Here is a 22,411-nt window from a genome sequence, read left to right as displayed (position 1 = left end):
TGGTTTCTCAAGGGTAGTTACAATTTTGATATTCTCATTCTATTAATATGTAATCAAGAAATATAATTTACAAATTAACTCCTAAAAGGTGAAATTGACAGATATTACGAGATAATTGGAACTTGAATTGGGACCCTCGGGACTTTATGAACATAATTTACCCATATTTGGTAATATAATCATATCATATTCATTATGCTCTAGGTAACATCGTTTACATGGTGACATGGTACTCATATGTTTGCTAGGAGATGGTATGTACATCTTCAATGAGACCATGAAGAAATTAAGAAGATTTTTCTCCTTATAAGGTTATACAATGTGTTACTTGAGGGTGTCCTTGGCAAGCTTGTTAGTGAAGACATTAAAGAGAATTCTCTAACATTCAACCTCTAGAAAATGACCTCCACTAATTATGGATGCTACTAGTTGAACTAGTTCAACATCCATTGACTTTGTACAATGTTGGGTATCTTACTCTTGTTTTTCCTATTGGGATCTGAGAGCCCCCTCTTTAGCCTTAGCTTCGACTTCTTCTCTATTATTTTCTTCCTTTTCCCATCTTCTCCTTTATTCATCCTATTTTCTTCTTGGTTCCTCTTCCATCTATATCCTAACTTCCTCTTTCTTCTAAAGCTAAAGCCCTTGAGCTATCTTGGCTACTTCTTGACCACATTTAAGCTTTTTCTTGTGCAACCTAAGTCGCTTCCTATTGAGTATCTTACTTCCTAGCAAGGACTTCTCTCTCAAACTACCATATTCAATGTCAACCATAATTTAACCATATTTAACAATAGTCAACCATGTTCAAACATGGCCAAGCATGCTTAACTATGGTTAAACATGGTCAACCTTGTTCAGAAATGTAACATAAATACGTTGTTATCATAGTCAGCCTTGTCAACCCTCTTCAACCATTAATGTAACATCAATCTAAACAATAATGTAATATTAAGACTAATGTAATATCAACCATGCTTAGACATGCTTGACAAACATTACTTTAATAATGCTCAACATTAATGTAACTTACATACGTTGTTGCACTAATGGTCAATTGAGGCCAACACTGATTAAGCATGGCCAACCATCCTCAACGATGCTCAACATTGTCAATGAAGGTCAACCATGATCAACCTTGTCAACTGTCTCCTACCATGGTTAACCATCAACAACCCTTGGAAACCATGGTTAACCATTATCTGCGATAGTGAATGCTTGACAATAATTTTTAATCATGCTTAAACAATGCTAACCATAGTCAAGCATGGTCTACCAATTTGTGCCATGTATTCTAGACATCAACTAGGCAACCACATCAATAAAGTGGTTGATATACACAATCGACATCATTTTTACATTTCATACACCAATGAGCCACATTATAAATGCCTATCAATATATATATCAACAGCTTTATTCATATGGTTGTGCAAGTTAAACTTTAATGTGTAGAGACATTATATTTTATAAAAAAAAAAATGAAAAAAAATGTAATTAAAATAATTTGTCATATAAAATAAAAATATAAAAACCAAACCATATTTAACAATAATAAAATATAATCCATCATAATCAAACCATCAACAAATATGTTGAATCATAGTTTAACATGAGATTCATTTGTATAAACTCAATGTTTGCATCTAAGCAATACATCACTATTATAACAAAATTTCCATACATATGTCCATTCCTTTCCTGCAATATATCTCACAGCACAGTAACCATCCATACACTAGATAACAAATACAACAAAACTTAAACAATGTTTGCATCCATGAGCATCATTTCTTCGCAACAAGTATGTGCACACGTATATGAATAGTCATCTCAGATATTATTTCACATGAAGTTCAAGAATAAATAGGCGAAATTAAATGGTTAAAGATGCCCTGGATGCTGTGAGGATTCACTGAATTGTAATAATGAGAGGAAACTGAAGCTCCAACATCCCGGTTTAGGCCTCTTAGGTATGCCTCCGTCAAAAGTTCGATTCAACGGAGACAGTAAATAAATGGACTGTAAAAATGATAAACACCAGTCTGTTAGGCTAACGAGGATGTAAAGACACACTGATAGATCCATGAGATCCCTGAGTTGGAGCAGCAGCTGAGGTCGCAGATTCGGGTATGGGAGTGATATTTGCAGATCTGTCTGCAGCGGCATCTATGAAAGCTGGTCGTGTAGGCTGGCCAGTACTCTCTGAATTGTCGGTTAACATTAACACAACCTTTGACATTGCCGGCCGCTGCATCCATGAACCTTGAGTGCATAGAAGTGCGATAGTAATCACTCTTAGCGCCTGCTCTCTTGAGTACTGCCCTTCTAACAATGGATCAACAATATCCAAAACTTGATTCTGCTCGAATTGATTCCAAGCCTGCACTATCATCAAAATAATCAGCACAATTTTCACAACTTTTCTTTTATCGGTCTGATATATACCATAAACAGCCTATCTTTATATTAGAGAATTTTAATTTTTTACAAGCACCTCTAGATGGGTTTGATATACGCACAGAGAGGCTAGCTGTAATGTTAGACATCTCTGCTAGCTCTAATTATAGCACATTGCTATGATTACCGAAATTGATGGCTGCTATATTTTCCTGACAGTTAATTCCTCTGGTTTTCCGAGTACCTTGATCCATTAAATTTAGATGAGGCCATCGACAAGGCAATCTGTAAGTTGAACATTTGATTTGTTTTCTTATTTTCAGAATATGAAGCACATCAAAAAGACAGATGCAACTAATAACGAAAGATACATGGATGGTTAAAGAATCCCGTTATAGCAACCATGTAAACCTGTAGAAGATATGCTTCATGGCATGATAGGGAGTGACTTTTACTCTTTTCTTAGATCTTAGAGATGCATGACAGAGAATGACCTCTAAACATGTTTAAATGGAATACCCTCTCGAGACTGGTATCTCTCTGTTTATGAGAGAGATTGGAAGCATATTTATATTTAATCAACATTTCGCAATATTATGAGAAATTGAAAGCATATTTATATTTAATCAACGTTTTGCAATAGTTATAGTTATTGTTGTAGTTCCAGGAGTTGATGGATTTTTTCCAATATTGAGGGAATCTAAAAGAATATATATATATATATATATATATACACTCTTGTAAATCAGTCGTGGCATGATATGTATGCTCTCTTTTAAAAATCAGTCGTGGCATGAGTTTTGAACATCAAACGTAGTGAATTCCTAGTTTCTGGGGGGCGCATGAAGAGCTGATCTCCTGGTACTGTAGCGACTCTGAAACAGAACCACAACAGAACACAAACCCTGCTTTGCTCGACTACATGTCAAGTAATCCTCTGCAAAAGCGTTCGACCCTAGGAATCCCTGATGAAATGTTTACGGCATGGATTAGGCATCGGGCGTCTGCTATTATGCTGGCGGGAGTCATGGCAATAGTTTTGAAAATTACAGCCATGGTGGTAATGATGAAATTTGCTTTGCTGTTGTTGTATCGCTGAAACACTCAGTTTTTGTATGGTTATTATTTTTACAGATAATTATATAAATTAAATGATGAGTAAAAGTCATAAATACCATTTTTCTTTTTCAAAAGAATAAACCTTCAATCATCACAGTGAAGATCAAAATACACCTTTTTTTTTTTTTTTTTTTAATTTACAAAGATTAATTTTATCATAAATTTATTTTAAATTATTATTATGGTAAGAAAAATTAATATAAAAATTAAAGAAGTATATATTTAAAAAAATATATGATCAAATTTTTAATTATGGTGATTTATTTTACTTTATTATAAAAAAAATTAATTTATAGACTTTATTACAATACTATAAGTCAGTATTATGTTTTTGTCAATATCACTATCCAGAAAAACCAGAATCTATTTCATAAGCTACTTGTTCATATACAAATTTTTAATTAATTAATTTAATTATGAATAATTTTGATGGCATTCTACTAACCACTTAATAATATTTTTAATTAATTAAGAATAATTTTGATTACAGTTTATCATCTATCTAATAATTATTAATAATTAAATTATTTCAAAATAATCACATTTTTTTTTAATTTTTTCTTTTTTGTATATAGTGGGAAAACGCATTATAATATAGTAGTGGCTCATCACCATTATTCAAAAAAACCAAACTATCTAGAATTACCTCACTGGTGATGAACAAAAAAACAAGCTTTCACTATAGTTCTTGGATGGTTAACCTATTTCTTTCTGACAAGCTCCTAACCAAATAAAAACAAAAACAGTATTTCTTTCTGACACCTAACCAAATAAAAACAAAAACAGTTTTTAAACATTAGCCCTAATTGTTCCATAACCGTTTTTACATTAAAAAAATATTTTTTAATATATATAAACCTCAATTGTAACAGTGGATATCCTTAGCCCCTTTCTCGTTCCGTTTTACCTTTTTCGTTTCTGGTTTACAATATGATGAAACCACGAGTATCCAGATCTTATTTTACACCTCGCAGGATGGATTTCAGCATTATGCTAACGACAAAGCATGGATTCTGCCACGTAATTACAGTATTTTAGATAGTTATCATATAAAAAAGCAAATCATGGATTTCTTAAGGACGGCGATCGAAGTGATTATATCATTTGAATATTTCATTCCCAACCAGAGAAATAAAACATGTTCCGAGATGATAATTATCAAACTATAGTTATCTTCCTTAAAACAGAGACTCACCCATTCGAGAAGAAGCTGAAGAGGGGCTGGCAGTCTTGCGTCCACGCATTTTCTCCCACTCACGATCTCAAGAACCACGATGCCGTAACTATAAATGTCAGCTTTTTCAGTTAATTGCCCGTGAACGGCATATTCGGGTGCAGTGTAGCCTCTGCCTTATACCAAATTCGTGAAAGGCACATGTTAATGTCTGGATTCAACAGCCTATGAAGACCTTCCCAAACAAATAATACATAAATGGCTGAACTTACATTGTTCCTCCGACTCTAGTAGAAACGTGTGTTTGGCTTTCTGGGAAAAACCTAGCCAATCCAAAATCCGCAATTTTGGGATGAAGTCTGTCATCCAGTAGTATATTTGCACATTTAATGTCTCTGTGTATAATACGAACGTTGGATTCCCCGTGCAGATATGCAAGGCCTCGAGCTGTGCCTACTATAATGTTTAAACGGTTTTCCCAGCTCAAAGGATTTCGTATCTCGCCTGCGGACCTCCAGCAATAGTATTCTAAAGCTTCAGTACAAGTTACATGATTTCTAAAAACAACATGAATTGTGAAAAACAATCGCATTAGTAAGAACAACGTACCGAACAAATGTTTGTCAAGACTGTTATTTGACATAAATTCGTAAACCAGCAAGCGTTTATGCCCTCTCTTGCAACATCCGAGTAAACGAACAAGATTACGGTGACGGACGCTGCTGATGAGCTTCACTTCCGTCAGAAATTCCTCAGCAGCTTGAGCAGTGTGCTTTCCATTAAGTTTCTTAACGGCAACATCCGTCCCATCCGGAAGTCTTCCCTGCTCATCAGACCCATTACAAATAATCTGTAAACAGACCATATAGTTGAACAGAACCATCAAAACCACATCTTATATTATACCTTATAAACTTCGCCGAATCCTCCTTTGCCAAGCATGTTGTTTCTGTCAAAGTTCCCAGTCGAATCTCTGAGAACCTTGTACTCAAACAGAACTTCCCCGAAATTTCCCCTTGCATCTAAATTCTTGTCTGCGCAGAGCATCAAAACAACAATTTTCTTCTTCATAACGATTGGATCAGACCAGGTTTTACAAAAAAAGAAAACAAGAAAACTCAGCGGAACTCAGCATGGAAACTATAATGCAATCATATATATGACCTGTTCTAATAAAGCTCTTGCAGTGTCTAACGAACACCAAGCACAGCGTCACAATTATAGTTGTTCCGACGACGCTTCCCAACAATATAGGCAGTATTTTCGATCTTGTTTTACCGGAAGGCAGCAATCTGGGCGGTTTTTCCAAATTCCCTGGTGGCGGTGTCAAATTCGTCTATAAGTCAAATTCTTTGATGTTGCGATTATAACGAAAACAAAAGAATCAACAAACATACATTTTATATTATGATAAAACAAAAAACACATGCACCAAATGTAAAGAATTCCCGGAGAGAAAGACTGGTTATCGGTGAAAATTGAATAATTTGAGTAGCGCATAAAACAGCAACACATCGACACCTCTAGTTTCAGTCAGGGCAGGGGAATATAGGTGTGTTTGATTCCTTGAAATTACATATAGGTATGTTTGATTTCTAAATTATATGTTTAATTTGTATTGATTAAGTTTAAGGAGTAGGTTAGGTTGTTCAAAGAGTTTTCACTCGGTCTATAATTAATAAATTATGTCTATGTCTAGACTCTTGATTAATCATTAAATCATTACTATAAAAAAAATATATTCCGGAGCTTTTTGAAATAATATCATGTGGATCACTGTCCTTTGGGAAGGAACAGTAGCGAGAAGTAAACTCAGAAGCAGTCCCTGAACATAAAACCTAGAAATCTCACCAGGGACGAAACAACCGTTCAGAAGAATTCAAGCACTAATAGATCGGGGACATCATGAGTTTACTTCTATCACGGCGCGCGGAATCCTTGAAGCAATCGATTTAAGCTCAGGGATTAGTTAGCTGTTAAAGGAGCTGTACAAGGGACACTCTAAAGTTTCACTTTTCCATCACTTTTCCCTTTTATTTATTTTTTAAAATTTTTATGATGGAAATCTTTTAATAATAACTTTTTATGCGCAATGTTTTCAATAATATAACAAAATTCAAACTTTTAATATTTAAAAATAATAATAAATTTCAGGTTCACATATTTGAAAACAGTTTCTACCGAATATAATATGCGACTTGCCGGAAGACCGTTTACATGCTTCTGTACACACTCCAGCGACATGTAGAACGATGTCACGGGATACTCGCCATAGACAGATGACATTGTAGTGAGATACTTCTGCCATGATTCCACATATGGCAGTGAAACGAAATGGTTGCCTTGGTGTCACGGGTTTTAATTTTATGGGTATTTAATTATTATTTTTTAATTATTTGTATAATTGATTTTAAAATTAATATGTTATAAATAAATAAACAAATATATATATATAAAATTTTAAGAATTAAATAAATAAAAAAATGGATAATATCATAGATACTTTGAAATTAGAAATTACTTTGATTAATATTTTTTATTTAGATTTTTCCTATTGTTTTCATAATTAAAATAATTTTTAATTTCAAAATATTTATAGTATTACTAATTTTTTTATTTATTTAATTCTTAAAATTTTTAAAATAATATATATATTTTGATGGAGTGTTAGACAAGGTAACGAAGATTAATTGAGAGGTATTTACTCTTCTCTCACGAGGCATTTGATCAATGAGGTGTGTCAGAGAAGCTAACGTGACAATGAGAATGAGAATGAGGATGATGAAGCTTCTAGACATTATGTAGGGTGTTTGATCGTTTGGTGGATTATGAGTTGTGAAGTTTGAGTTTTGGTTATGGGAATTGGTTCACCTACAGAGCTTCTTTAGTGTGGAGAGTATGGTAACTATTTGGTGCAGTGATACCTTGTCCATAATTCTGACAATTTGCAACGTAAGAATTCGAAGTTTAATGGATGTAATTTGGTCAATTCAACGGTTTGTGGCATAACCATTTGGAATCCTAGTTTGCCCTGGGAGGTTGTGGTTGTGGGTGAATTCTCAAGAGTGTACTCCTTGGACCATATCACTAATAGGATGATTTTCACATTTAGAGAGGACTCTTCCACTCTCTTGTTGACATATGTATCAATTTGTTGCTCCTCTATCATTGTAGGTTGGATTTTTCTTTACACAGTGCCAATTGTGGTGTGTGGGATGTCTTGGGGTCTAGTTAAGGTGGCCAATATGGTTGCTAAACACCCCAGTGTGACTTGTGCTCCTTTTTGTTGTGGTTTTATGTTTCCAGAGGGTCGAATGGTTGAAGGACTGGAAGCATGGAATTTTATTCCCATTGGTTGGGAGTTTTGGGCAGGGATGGAGAGCTTGTAGGTGCGAGGGATGGCGGTGGTTCTCCTGGTGGGCTAGTCTCGTAAATAGGCGTTGGCGGTTTCCTGCATTGTGGACATCAAGTGGTAGATGTCTTAGGGCTAGTAGAAGTATTGACAGCTTGTCATTCACGTGGTGCAAGGATGAGCCAACGACTGAGGTGTTTTGGGCATGGGGTCTACTCATCTTTCCTGATAGCCGAGACATTGGTTGAGAATCTTGGTGTGGGTAGAGAAAGGTTACCAGCGAGGCCTCATACAACACCAACGAGGTTGAGATCGTATAGGTGCTAGTCCTCGTGGCCAGGGGGTAGTGTGCCATGTGGAACAATAGGATGAAGGGGAGGAGATTCAATAACGAAACATCATCTCACCTAGGTGTGTACACCTTCCTCTACCTTTTGACTTGCTCAAAGCACAAATTCACTTGGTAATAACAACACTGGAGTAGTTGGCCCACGATCATCACAATGATTACAACGAGATCATTGGTTTTATGAATGATCTCTGGCATAATTAGTGGTATATAATGGATAGGTTGGTCTCCCTTCGCAAAGGTTAGAAGCAACTCTTGGAGCGGTTGGACAACTTTGAAGGGAGAATGGCACATATGAAAGCACATGTTCATGAAGCGTTTCACCAACCAAGGGGCAATGGCCCCAATGAATCAACACCAGGTAATATTGATGTTTAATGATGACCGTGGGTTGTTTTTTATTCTTGGGCGGTTTTTGTCCCTTTGGGCAACTAGTCTTTGGTCCTCAAGTTTTTTCTTGTTATTGTCAATGTCTTTTTGTCACTACCATGTGGCCAACAAATCTCGTCAAAGTGAGGCCAATGGTGTTTTGAAGATATACTCCTCGCAATGTTTCCCTTCTTAATAAAATATATTGACATATATATACATATATATAAAAAGTTAAAATGAAAAACATTTTCTTTTAAATTGTCCCACTTAAATCTCAATTTTAAAATATTTGTCATATAATCAATTTCTTAAATCTTTTAATGCAACAAATTATAGTGATTTTGAAATACTTCTTTCACCACTTTTCTAACAGATTTTTTTTTTTTTTTTCAAGTAATATTTAACCCTTCAAAAATCTTATAAAATACCTTTTTTTTATTTTATTTCATTGAATGTTAATCATTCTCATCTTATTCGTTCAAGTGGTGTGTGATGGATGGGTTACCTATGGGAAGTCCTAGTGTTGCACCCTCTCCCTTTGTCAATTAGGATTATCCCTTGTGATTGGGAGGACAAGGTCAAATCTGGATGGGTGACCTTCCAAGAAGTCCTAGTGTTGCACCCTCCCTTTTGTCAATTGAGATTACCCTGAGTGGTTGGGAAGAAATAGTCAAATCCTCCTCACTAATGTTCAATTCCCCAAATAATATGAGAATGTTAACAAACTATATATACATATAGTTTTATGAAAATATATATATAATAATAATAATATCTATGAAAATTATAATTAAATAAATTAATACTTTTAAATATTTTTATATTTTATATTATTCAAAATTCTACTTTACTTTAGAATGTTCAAAGTAGATGATACATTCTAAAGTAGTTGATATTATTGATAAATTAATATTCTGATTTATTTAGAACAAAGGGGTCTCAGAAGTGAAGGTTATGTCAGGTAAGTCCAAGCCCGAAGGAAAAAAAAAACTGGAGATTAAGGAACGTAACTGCTCTATTGGTTAAAGCAAAGTTCCAAATAGTTAAAGCAAAGTTCCAAATAGGATTTTCGTGCAGTAGATACTGTTCACCCTGTACGGTCAAATTCTGTATTTCAAAATAAGTTCCAAGATAATCTATCTTGGAAACATGGCCATCCGAAAGGCAAACATTATTGCAGCCGATCACGGAATCGGTCCGCATAACATTAAAAACAAGAAATTAGTTCGAACACTGTTTTATGTAGAATATTGCAGTGCAAATTTGTTCAACATAACAAATATCACCAAGTTTTTAATGTTAATCAATATCAAACAGTCGGAGAATGAAACCGAATATAAGATAAACTAAATACAAATATCACAAAGTTCTTAATATTTATCAGTATCAAAATAGTCGGAGAATGGAGCCGAAATACAAAGTAGACTAAATGTATTTGAAACTGACATAAAGCAAGTCAAGGGCAATGAACATATCACATCAAAGGAAAGTAAAATATATGGTAGTGAATGTCGTGTGAAACACGGCTCTCGAAAAAGGCAAACTTAATTGCGTGAAGATCACGGAAAGGTAAGTTCCTTTTCCGTTGCATGACGTGTACCATAAAAACAAAAAAAATAACTTAATAATAAATTAATTGCGTGAAGAACACGGAAAGGTAAGGTCTTTTTCCGTTGCATGACGTTTACCAAAAAAACAAAAAACAAAAAACTTAATAATAAATTAATTGCGTGAAGATCACGGAAAGGTAAGGTCCTTTTTCGTTGCATGACGTTTACCGTAAAAACAAAAAACAAAAAACTTAATAATAAATACAGTGGTCAGTTCTAATGTCGATAAGTTGGAAGTGATGTTTTTTCTGTTGGTTTAATTTACGGGGATTTGAATATTGAATTCTTATGGCAAGGAGATGGTAAATTGAGCTGCCTTGCTTGATTGTAAAGAAGGATATATTATTAACCCCTTCAAGTGTTATTAAAATTATGGTTTTATTATGAAATTTGAATCAAGGTTAAATTCAAAAAATTAAAATAATTTAATTATATATATATGATTATGTTTATGTTGCATGAGTTTTTGGAATGTGGGAACATTGAAAACTTGGGTACCCGTAAGTTTCTCCAAAATGTACAAGAAACGGTTAATCACCATAATATTTTATAATAAAAATATAAAAATATTTTTTTAATTATATAATTTATATAATAATAAAAATTAATATTGGATCAAAATATTTAAATATTAAAATCAATTTAAATATATAAATAATCAATATAATCTCTCTTATATATAAATATCTTCTTTGGGTGTCTTTCTCTCTCAGTGTCTCCTTTTTATATATATAAAATATTAAAATGTCAAGTTCATTATAACACGTGACAAGTCTTTGAAACAATCTAGCTTAAAAATATAAAAGAATAGTTTTACATATGTTTTTCTAGTTATTCTTAAGAGAAAAAGTAAAGCAACTCTAATGTTTAGTCATTGACTCCCACATATGATAAGCACACACAATCTTCTGGGATATATACACATAAACAACAAAAGAAATACTTATCAGCATGAGATCCCAAATATCGCCCTTACATCAAGGTGTCAGACATTTCCTTAACCCATCAAGAGATTGCTCCAGTTTATCAATTAAGGATATCAGTGTTAAGGATGTCTTTGGCCTTTCTTCATGTGAAAGTTTCAACTTAAACTTATGTTTTGTGAATAGTCTTCAAAACTCCCAAAACATTCCCAAGCTCAAGTACAAGGACTATTGAAATGAATTTCCCAACTCTTAAAAACAATTCCAACATAACATAGATATATAACAATCCTAAATTACTAATAAAATAATCTAATAATTTGCAAAATACTACATTAAATGATCACCTTCCATTTACTTTATATCTATCTCCATTTACTTTATATATATATTTATATATATTTTAAATAATAGAAAAGTTGTAATTTTTAAATAATAGAAAAGTTCGAGTAGAAACCGTTGCTATTGATTGCTATTTAAAAATATAAATATACATTTTTATGCTCTTCAAAAAGATAAGCTTTCTTTTTTAAACTTTTGAAATTTTCAACCACATGAAGTACATTTATGTTATAACAATAATAATAAATTTAAGACCATAATAATGTCAATTTATGAGAGGGAATTTGTAAAAAACAATTTAGTTTTTAAAATATTTTTAATATAAAAATTAATTTATGTTTTGGATATAAAATTTAATTCATATTTTATATATAAATTTTAGGTATAGATTTATTACACGGTGTTAATAATATTGTAATATATAAAATTATTTATAATTTTTTTATTTAAATATATTTATAAGTTTCAAATTGTTAAATAAAACTGACTTATAACATTAAAAATTAAAATTACAAACTTTTTTTAATTCAAAAGAGAAAGATAATCATTTCTATTAGTTAATTGCGGCTTAAATGAATTCTAGTAATTAATTTTTTAAAATTATATTAATAAAAACTAAATCTATGATATTAAAATTATGAATTTTTCTTACGCTATATAATATCAAAATCTACTTCTTATTTTAAATTTATGAACTAGTTGTTAGAATTTTTTTTTAATTTAATTGTGGTTTACATGAATGCAAATAGTTAATAGTTATATGCACATTTATGTTTTGAAAATAAGTTTGGTTTTTTGTGTGAGGGAAATTTTCACAATTTTTTTGCTGGAGGCAGTTTTTGTTATATGTTTTGAATTATTTTCCAACATATATTTTGGTCAAATTTTCCAAAAAAAATTTAAGAATTTGTTGGAATCACAAGTTTAAATTGTTAACCCTTCATAATCCAAGTACCCAAAGATTTTTCAATTTGTTGAATCCATAAATGTAGTTGAAAATGCATTTTAAATAACAAAAAAACATGATTTAACTAAAATTGTTTTACAACAGAGAACTCTAAATTTCTTAATAAAGTTATTTGAATGAATTGTGATCTCCAAAGGTTTTCCAAAAACACTAAATTTATTTATTCATTCAAAAATAAATTCTAAATAAAGAAAATTTACAATCTCCCCATAAATTATATCTTTGAATTACAATGAAAAAATCAAAACCAAAAATCAAATTTCGCCATTCTAAACAATGAAAAATTACAATGTCTTGAAAAATTACATAATTTAGATGAAAAAATCTAAGAATATAACAACTCCATCTTGTCTTGTTCATTCTTACACAACTCATACTTGTGATTCCCATAACTCTTCACAAGAGTTTGTGTAAAATCCACTATGAAAAAGTCAAATGATAAGAAAAGCCAAATGATAGAAGAGATGGGCACTGCGATCTAATTGTTTTACATGTTGACTTTTTTTACCTAAATTTGGTCATGAGTTTTCGCAGCAGCTAACCAGCCTGCCATATAGCCCGATAACAAGCGAATTCTCATTTCTTATTTAATGCCCAGTCTCCCCGCTCGCGTGTTATCGGGCTATCCAGCCTGCATCTCCCCGGGCATTTAATGCCCTATAGCAAGCTGGTTAGCCGCTACCATGAGTTTTTAGCATTTGCACCGTACTGACTATACATTTCAAAACTACCCTCGCAAATTTTCAATAAATTAATTTTGAAAAGCCAAAATTGATCAGAATCGTTCACACAAACCAAGTACCCATAATTTTTAAAAAGTGTTAATTTGATTCACATTTTTAAAAACACTTAGTAAAAAATATATCATACAAACTTTAAAAAACAAAACCAACGCATAAAACAATTAAACTTCAAAAAAAAATTTAGTAAAAAATATATCATATAAACTTTAAAAAACAAAACCAACGCATAAAAAAATTAAACTAAGACTTATATTTTTATTTTATTTTAACTATAATATTGTAAACCCTGACGGACAAATTTATAGTAAAAAGGGACATTTTTTTGCTATTAAAAAGAACGCCATTTATTTAAAAGCAAAACGGTAAATAAAGAGGATCTACAGAAAGAAGATCTATTTTTTGGGTATATTTTTATAATTATGATAATCATCAGGTACAAAAGGGTGAATGGGGATATTGACAATTTTTCCAGCGATATTACAAAAAGTACGGTATATGCATCTACAGAAAATGTTAATGTGTCAACCATGATTGCGTTCACTGATAGATCTAAATAATTTCGCTGATAGAGAGATTAGACCCTTATACAGAGGATAAGGAAAACTAATACATGATACCTGTGCATAAGATGATGATTAAAAGACGGGTTCATGATACATACCAGGATAGTTAAGAATTCCTATATACCCAGCATGGAGAATGGTTGAATTTGATGCGTGATAGATCCCACAGTGATGCTCAAATACCATCTTCTGCATTGAGTCTGCAAGCCCCTCTTAGATAGCGCATCAGCAATCATATTCTGTGAGCGTTTTACATGTGAGATGGAGAAAAGAGAAGCCTTCCAAATAGATGATATCTTATGCATCCATCCAGAAAGATTGGCGTTTTTTATTGAATGTTTTCCAGTCACATGCTCGATGATGATTTTTGAGTCGCCGAAGATCTGTATTGGGCTAGTATTAAAAAAGGAGCAAAAAATAAGGAGACCATATAATGCCATGGCCTCCGCTTTGTTGCTTGTCCCTGGGCCACCATTCCAATAAATTGAAAAGTGCTGGTCTTTGACTATGTTGATGTATATTCCGCATGCACACAAACCGTCTTTTGCAGCTCCATCAAAGTGAGCCCTCGGAAAAAATAACTAAGAAGGGGCAGTCACATTAGATTTTTGTTTCATTGGTTGGGGAATATAAGGGAGGATAGAGAGATAATAGGGGATTATCTTATCATATGTAAGCTTGAAATCCACCTTGCTGTTTTGAAAAATCACTCTATTCCGCCATTTCCAAACAAATCAACACACTATAAGGGGAATAGGTCTGCATATTACTTTCTGGGAGCCCCACCATTCAAAAGATTCCATACTGGATGTATGGAATTTGTCGATGAAACCGAAGTGTGAAGCCAGCTTCTTCCAAAGGTCCTGTGTGTGGGTGTAGTTAAGAAATATATGCATATTTTCCTCTGTCTTAGATAGACAGATTGAACAGATAGCGGGGCCGTGCCAATTCCTTTTTTGTAGATTGGTCGATGGGAGGTTTTTGTTATGGAATACAAGCCACAAGAATAGAATTATTTTTAATGGGCATCCAGATTTCCAGAATGCAATTGGGAAAATTTTCCCGGTATTATCATGGTGTTCTTCAATTAAGGGGAGATATATATCTTTGACCAAAACATTTATCCTGCCTCCCATACCCCGCCAAGCAATGCTGTCTTTATCCTCTGTCCTGATTATCCCACCACTCTTCATATTCCAGATTACCTTATCCCATAGGACTGCCATTTGATCACGAAGGCCCAGATCAATAGCAGATTTCCATCTTGGAATTGCACCCTGCCATTCTTGAATGACCTGAGCCCAGAAAAATATCCCTCTTTGCTGAAGGAACATAATAAGTTGTTGCGGGATATGGAAACCTTCCTCTACACCCATGATAGAATCCAGGCCTATGAGAATGTTGTTGCCAGGTTGAAATTTCCAGACCAAATTATTGAAAAAGAAGAGCTGTATCTTTTGGAAACTCTTCCAAATAGTCAATCCACGAGCGGGTCTCAATGTTCTGTTCCTGAACCAATATGTGAAATCTCTGTTCCCCAGATATTTTATCCTAATAGCACAGCTCCATAAGCTATCTCCTAGTACTACTTTCCATAGTGATTTACATAATAGGGCCAATCCGAAACTGCGAAGGTTCATAATGCCCCAACCCCCCATCTTTTTAGGGAGGGTAATATTTGTAAGTTTGGTGAGATGGAATTTTCTCTTTTCTTTACAGCCCCCCCATATGAAGATTGCCATTAAACTGTTTAATTTTTTAATGATGCTTGACGGAATGTAGAAAAGGTGTGCCCAATAGACAATGAGTTGTGCAAGTACTGATTGTGTGAGAATCATCCTACCAGCCAATGATAGGCATTTGAATTCCCAACCTGAAATCCTTTTGTAAAATCTGTTGAGGATCCAAGATCAGTCAGTTATGGAATAGCCCGAAGGCTTCAAATGATAGCCCAAATATTTCATTCCCTCTTTAATTGATATTGCTTGGTTGTTGAAGAGTTGAGAAATATATTCCATGTCTTCCATATTGACTTCCCCATAGTGAAAAGATGATTTGCCTTCATTGATACACAAACTAGTCGCCCTATGAAAGGATCTTAAAATTTCATGCAAAATTTGCCAAGACTGTCTACAGAGCATAGCAAAAAGTAATATGTCATCCACGAAAAGGTTATGCGAGAAGTTGTTACCTCTGTTTATGGAAAGTGGACGACAGTTACCCATTGAAACAACTCTTTTTATATGTAGGCTGAGAGTGTCCATTACTAGAATAAATAGAAGGGGCGAAAGGGAGCAGCCCTGCCAGAGGCCCCTGGCAGCAGTGAAAAATGTAGTAGGAATACCATTTATGAGAATGGCATAATTAACCTTCTCCACGCAAGCCATTATCCAGTTTGTGCATTGATCATTTAGCCCAATTTTAATGAGGAGACACCGCAGAAAGCCCCAGTCAAGGCAATCGTAGGCTTTTTTGAGATCAATTTTTAGAATGGTTGCCCCAATTTTTTTTGTGTGCATCGAATGTAGACATTCCTGTGTTATAGCCACAGCTTCCAAAATGTTTCTGCCATTTAAAAAACCATGTTGTTCTCTAGTAAGAAAATTAGAGAGAGTGCCACGGATCCTTTCTGCAATAATTTTAGAGATGATTTTATAAATAGTATTGCATAGGGATATAGGTCTGAAATCTGAAAAGGTAAGAGTATCCCTTTTTTTTGGAATCAAGGCAATGTAGGTGGAGGTGATGATATGACTTATTTTCCCCCCATTCTGGACTCCTCAACCATCCCCAAAATATCATTTTTCATCATCTCAAAGAAATGGATGAAAATGTCGATGGACCATCCATCTGGTCCCGGGCATTTATCTTTTTTAAAAGATTTCATAATAGACAGTAATTCTTCCTCCGTAACAGCAACAAATAAGCGGTCATTTTGTTCATCATCAAACATGCATGGGAAGGGTTCGATGCCCCACATAATATCATTTATTTCAATGTGTCTGTCCCGACTGTATGCTTTCTGGAAGAAGTTAACAGCTTCTTTGGAGATCTCCTCTTGCGAGTGTTGTATCCGGCCTTCTTCATCTCTGATATGCCATATAGAATTTGTTTCCCATCTTTTATTTGCAAACCGATGGAAGAATTTCGTGTTCTTGTCGCCCTCCTTTAACCAAGTGGCCCGACTTTTAAGCCTCCATGACGCTTCTTCAATGGACAGTAGCTTCTGTTTCTTTTTTTCTAGCTCCCATAGCCGAGAGCGAATATCCCATGATAAGTTATGGGAAGACATACTACTGGCAATGTTTCCAAGTTCTTTCTTTATCTCTTGAAGTTCTAGCCTATTAGATCGTTTTTTCTTTTACCTTCTTCCGCAGCCTATTCATTCTGCCAATCAAGGATTCTGTATGCGAAGACCCAAGTCGAGGATCATAAGATTGCCATGTTTCCTGGACAATATTGTTGAAGTCCTCATCCTCAAGCCATATCCTATTAAACTTGAAAGGATAATTTTTCCAAAGATGTTGATCCGTCCATTGCAAGGAGATCGACCGGTGGTCAGAAATGAAAACTGGAAGAGTATATGAGATAGGCAAACCGAGATCCTCCATTAACTTATCATGAATAATGAATCTATCTAATCTTTTAGCAATATAAGCATCCCCCGACCTTCCATTGTCCCAAGTAGGAGATAGAAAATTTGGGCAAATATCAACAAAGTTGTACTGTAGAAAAGCCTCCCTGATGTTCTCACCAACAGGGTCTATTTTCCTACCTTTTCCCCATACTTCGTCTGGGCCCAATGTGCAATTAAGATCACCAGCAATGAGGAGAGATTCTATCTCCATGATCCCGGAAGAAAGGAAATGATTCCAGTATGAAAATCGGTCTTTATAGGGCGCATAAACGTTTAGAATATGGACCGAGGCCGCCCTACCACGAAATTTGGCAAGAATCAAAATACCATCTAGACATCGAAAGGTTCTTGCCGAAATCCATCTCGGATCCCAAAGAACAGCAAGCCCTCCAGATAGACCCGATGCCTCTGTTGCCGAAATATACCAAGACGGGAGCATGCGTCTGAAGAAAGCAATGGTATCCTGACGCGCATGCATGGTTTCTTGAATCAAGATGATCTTAGAAGAGGAAGAAAGAAATAAATCTTTTAGAGCCAGAAACTTCGGGTCCGCCCCAAGACCCCTAATGTTGATAGAGAGGATGTTCATCATGTGGCACTCTCCCCGGGCATACTTGCTCTAAGAGGCCCACTTTCAGGCAGATTGGTAATAGGGATGTCAACAAGGGATGATTCCTGCAAGTTAATATTAGATATGCCCCGCCTGCCTCTGAAATGCCTACTACCCTTGTTTTGTTTACGTTGAACTGTGATATTCTTCGCCGAATTTGGGCTAATGACGGGAGAGATGGACTTTCTAGGCTTATGAATGGTCAGAGGGTGAAGGTGTAGAGATTCTCTTTGTAAGAGCATGTCAAGGTCACTGCCAATAGAATTAGTAGGGGATGGCATAGGAGAGTTTGGGGGAGTAACCGAGATCATAGGAGCTTTTCCCTTGGAGACATAGGTGGTTCGAGCCAGTGTCATTTGGTTAGAAGAGGAGGGGGGTTTATTCCTTGGATCTTGACCAATTTGAATAGGAGATGAAGAGGATGAGGGGATGATAGTAATGTTAGCATTCAGTTGGGGGATAGAAATCGGTTGAGGAATCGGCGATGGGGAGATGATGGGAATCCCCGGCGATGGTTCGGGGGCGGGGGGAGGAATGAGAGGGAAGGTCTAAAGCACCCACAAGGGTCAGATTTTCCATGGATAAAGATCTCCGAAAAGATAATGGGGGAGCTTTATGATGTTTAGGAGAATAGAATGGACGGTGGGAAGGCCCCCCAGATAGATCACGTGAAATGGAAAAGCTATGAGACAGAGTCGGGGAAAAGATATCCACATTTGGAGATGTTCCCTTATAGATTTTCCTTTCCCCTTCCCTATTGCAAAAAGCCGAATCCATGACATGTGATTTTTGTTTCACCTGATATTCCTTTTTGTATATCTTTCCGGTCGGATGACGGGGACATCGATCTTTAAGGTGGCCGGTCTTGTGACAGAGGGAGCACCGGAAAGGGACGCCCCAATAATCAAGTCTCTGGCGAGTAGATAATTCACCCCATACAAGATCAATGTGATCAGGGAAACCTCCTCTATACTCTTTCTCGATCAGGATCCAGGCCACCCGCTTGTCCTTTGCACCTAAACATCTGGGGTCAACATACACAAATTTTCCAATAGCATTTCCTATAAAGGAAAGCGATTCCTTCGTCCAAAGTTCAATAGGGAGGGCTGGCAGCTTGACCCATATCAAATTATTTTGTGGGGTGTTCTACAATGGGTCGAAACCAATATACCATTTGTGGAGGGCAAGAAAACTTCTCCTGTGAACCCAAGGGAGGGCCCAAATGGTGTTCAGATCCTTTACTTTCAAAAAATGAAAGCTGTACCAGTCTTTCATCAGGCGGACAATAGTAGGGATGTATCCAATAAGGGGACGCCATTTGGATCCAAGCCATTTTCTTATCTGGTCATCTTCCATATCAGGGAAGTGCCATTTTCCGATCAGGGCCCGAGATTGTAAACTAGCAATGCACCGTCCAGGCAAATAGCAGATGGGGGGTATAATCTTGGCCGGACGTTGATTATGTTTATGCCGAGAAACAGACGGAACATCTACCCCAGGATCTTGTCTATGAGGCGAAGGAAGCAGATGATCCACCAGCGTGGACTACCAATTAGATGCTTTGATAGTGCCATAGTGGAGAGCTTCTGCCTCCATGGCAGCTTTGACCAAATCAGACATGTCAGATTCGACAGGGAGGATCTCCATATCAGCAGAATGTATGGAGAGGACACCGCACTAAAGTCGACAAGACAGAGAAAATGAAGACAAGGGACGGATAAGATAAATATCCTCTCCGCTGATAAAAGAGCTTCCTTGGGATATAAACATTTGACGCTATTAATGGTAAAAGATTGTCACAGACCCCAAGAGAGAAAGAAAGTAAAACCAAGGAGAATGGAAAAGGACAAAGGACATCCAAGATTTAATAAAAAGTGGAAAGTTAAGAATATAGTCCGATTAAGATCAATACAGGGATGAGGTTCGAGAGTACTTTATGGTACGAATAAACAGGGAACCGGGAAGAAATTAGAATGACGGCCTACGGACCCATTTGAAAAAAGATACCCACTCGCTGGAACCTTCCCATACTGACAAAAAGATGTAAGAATGGAACATATGCTGACAGGCAGAAAACCAGGAGACTCTTAGATGGCGGCACGCATTGATTGAGAGTCTGGGAAAATATTCAAGGCATTTACGTCATGGCCATCCTACAAGCCGGAAAAGATTTCAAACTGAAAAATCGGCGCCGGAAAAACCAGAGAACATCGCAGCCCAGAAGAAAGATTTCATGAAGATACGTCCGGGCAAACAATGCAGCAGCAGCAAAATTCATAGATGCACCACCATGGACCAATCTTAATTCGAAGGTCAGCACATGGTTTGGTAATAACAAAATATTTCTTAAGATTGTTAATGGAAACCCAAAACCAACCAAAAGAATCAGACCAATACATGAGTGGCTGATTATGAAGAAAAGGAGAAAAAAACTGCAGGGAAATGGGAATTTTATCTAATATGTGGAAACCAGCATTAACAGATTTTGCAGCAGGTTCACATCTAACTAGCATATAGAATATAGAAAAAGAAGAAAAAACTACATAAACTTCTCCTAAGACTTGAAGCTTTTATGAAATTCCAGTCGAAAGCTTATATGATAAACCGAAATTTACATAGGAAATTCCAGAATACTAACCTTTTTCACCGAGCGTTGTCCGACGCTGATATCGGTAGTTTAATTGAGTAATATTTTGACCTCGGAATCTGGTGACGCTAATTTTGTTTTTGTTTTCTAGAAACCGCAAACATTTCGCTATTAAATACAGAGATGGATTTTACCTTGTGGAATATTTTGGATTGTGCACATTTAACCATTTAAAATTATAATTTCTCAATCTCTAATATAATTGAGATATATAAAAAAATCTCTCATTACCATTTTTCCTAAATAACCATAACCAAAATGAATGAATACTAAATTCAATAGGTTGAGTACTCAGATGTGCATTCGGACAGAGAAATACGCAATTTGTACACAGAAATCCAAACCCTCAGTACCCGCTCAGGAGGTCAAAGAGATCTATTTAAAAATCATAAAATAAAGAATTAACGCAACAATGTTTAATATGTTGAGAAAGATCGAAAATCCACTCTATGAATCTCCAAAATCCACTCTTATGATTCTCAAGCTGTCACATAATAGAACAGAGAACTGACCTTGAAAGGAGGTGGCATTGCCGCAGAAAACAACTTTATAGTCAGTGCTTCTGGAGCAACTGAAGGTGCTAGCGGTGTCGTTTTTAGCGTAGCTGTAACCACCGGGGCATTGGCCATTGAAAAACTTCGAATAATGACTGGTACTGCAACTGTTGGAATGATTCCCAGGGCAACAATATTGTGGTGTTTTGAAACTAGAGCAGGCGCTATTGCATCTGTCGGAAACCCTCAGTTCAGAGGGACTGATGGGACTTATTGTGCTGTTGCAGCTAATTGCTGGGCACGAATAGTTGGAGGGTATGATCGACATCGGCAGATTGAATCCATCGACGAGAGAGATGTCGTAAAGGTGCTTTTCATCGATAGAATACTCGACCAGAGTTGCAGGAGTGGCCCCAAACCCTTTACAGTATAGTAGGCCCTCGCAGTCTCCAGTTTTGCAGCTGCCTTGGCCGCTGTTGTTGAAGGAACACTCAGTGCGTCCCCACAACCTGCCCCTTGTTGTTTTCGTGAGTATTGGAAGCGTCCACGACTGCCCTCTGTCCAGACGTTTCCCACCGCCCGGTGAACCGGCTGCCCAAACCGTGAATCGGCAGTTGTTCTGGATCTCGAATGTCGCACCTTCTGTTCCTGCAAGGATCACACATACGGTTATAAAGTTGAACTCTTAAAAAAAAAAGGAGAGAAGAAAACATGTCTATCGTTGCAGTTATTACCCAGCATAGAGCAAATGTATAACACTGCTATGAATGCAAAGGAAACTCCTTTTGCTCTTGCCATGACTGTGGTTCACACTTTAACCAGGAAAAAGCCGAATTAGGAGAAACCGCTCATACTCATAATCGGTCCACAGCAACGCGCAATAGTGTGCGTTCTCGCGAAACCCATGACAATTAGCGCGTGTACCGCCTGGTCGCTTTTGCCGGCCATTGACCATTGTAGTGCGGTCTTTGGTAGGTTTACTTTCCATCCGCAAACGACTTGACCTTTAAATCGTACATCAATGGACGAATATTAATTGAGGTGCTCAGAATTTCCAAAACAATTTGCACTCTTGTGGGTGGTTCAAAACTTCTACGAGGGACAGTTCC

The 22,411-nt window shown here is 35.8% G+C and overlaps 1 protein-coding gene across 3 annotated transcripts; it reads right to left on the bottom strand.

Annotated features, from left to right (window-relative positions):
- Window positions 1-1,620: 1,620 nt before the first annotated feature.
- On the bottom strand, window positions 1,621-22,158 carry LOC149183233 (PR5-like receptor kinase). Of its 3 annotated transcripts, none has more exons than XM_089418689.1 (8): window positions 22,037-22,158; window positions 21,321-21,950; window positions 5,858-6,007; window positions 5,600-5,727; window positions 5,303-5,543; window positions 4,966-5,197; window positions 4,715-4,865; window positions 1,621-2,383 (listed from the first exon to the last, which is right to left on the bottom strand). In XM_089418689.1, exons 1-8 carry the CDS (start codon window positions 22,098-22,100, stop codon window positions 2,054-2,056), a joined length of 1,926 nt encoding a protein of 641 aa, XP_089274815.1. In that variant the 5' UTR covers window positions 22,101-22,158; the 3' UTR covers window positions 1,621-2,053. The 3 variants fall into 3 exon arrangements, 2 of the variants coding, with proteins under 2 accessions (XP_089274815.1, XP_089274816.1); XM_089418690.1 differs by having other exon boundaries at window positions 5,303-5,516; XR_016257674.1 differs by having other exon boundaries at window positions 2,248-2,383; window positions 4,715-4,869.
- Between the last annotated feature and the right edge of the window lie 253 nt (window positions 22,159-22,411).

The sequence above is a fragment of the Pinus tabuliformis genome, chromosome 3_2 (assembly GCF_031772625.1).
Source record: "Pinus tabuliformis cultivar Carrire ecotype Pingquan chromosome 3_2, CPIR1, whole genome shotgun sequence".
NCBI classification, from domain to species: domain Eukaryota; kingdom Viridiplantae; phylum Streptophyta; class Pinopsida; order Pinales; family Pinaceae; genus Pinus; species Pinus tabuliformis.
The sequence above is the reverse complement of the archived record's forward strand: the minus strand, read 5'-3'. Positions and strand labels throughout refer to the sequence as shown.

Coding starts and splice junctions, on each gene's coding strand:
- LOC149183233 (XM_089418689.1), bottom strand. CDS start 22,100: ATGGCAAGAGCAAAAGGAGTTTCCTTTGCATTCATAGCAGTGTTATAC. Junction 5,544..5,599: donor GATTCGGCGAAGTTTATAAG/GTATAATATAAG, acceptor GTCTGTTTACAG/ATTATTTGTAATGGGTCTGA. Junction 5,198..5,302: donor TCTTGACAAACATTTGTTCG/GTACGTTGTTCT, acceptor GGAGGTCCGCAG/GCGAGATACGAAATCCTTTG.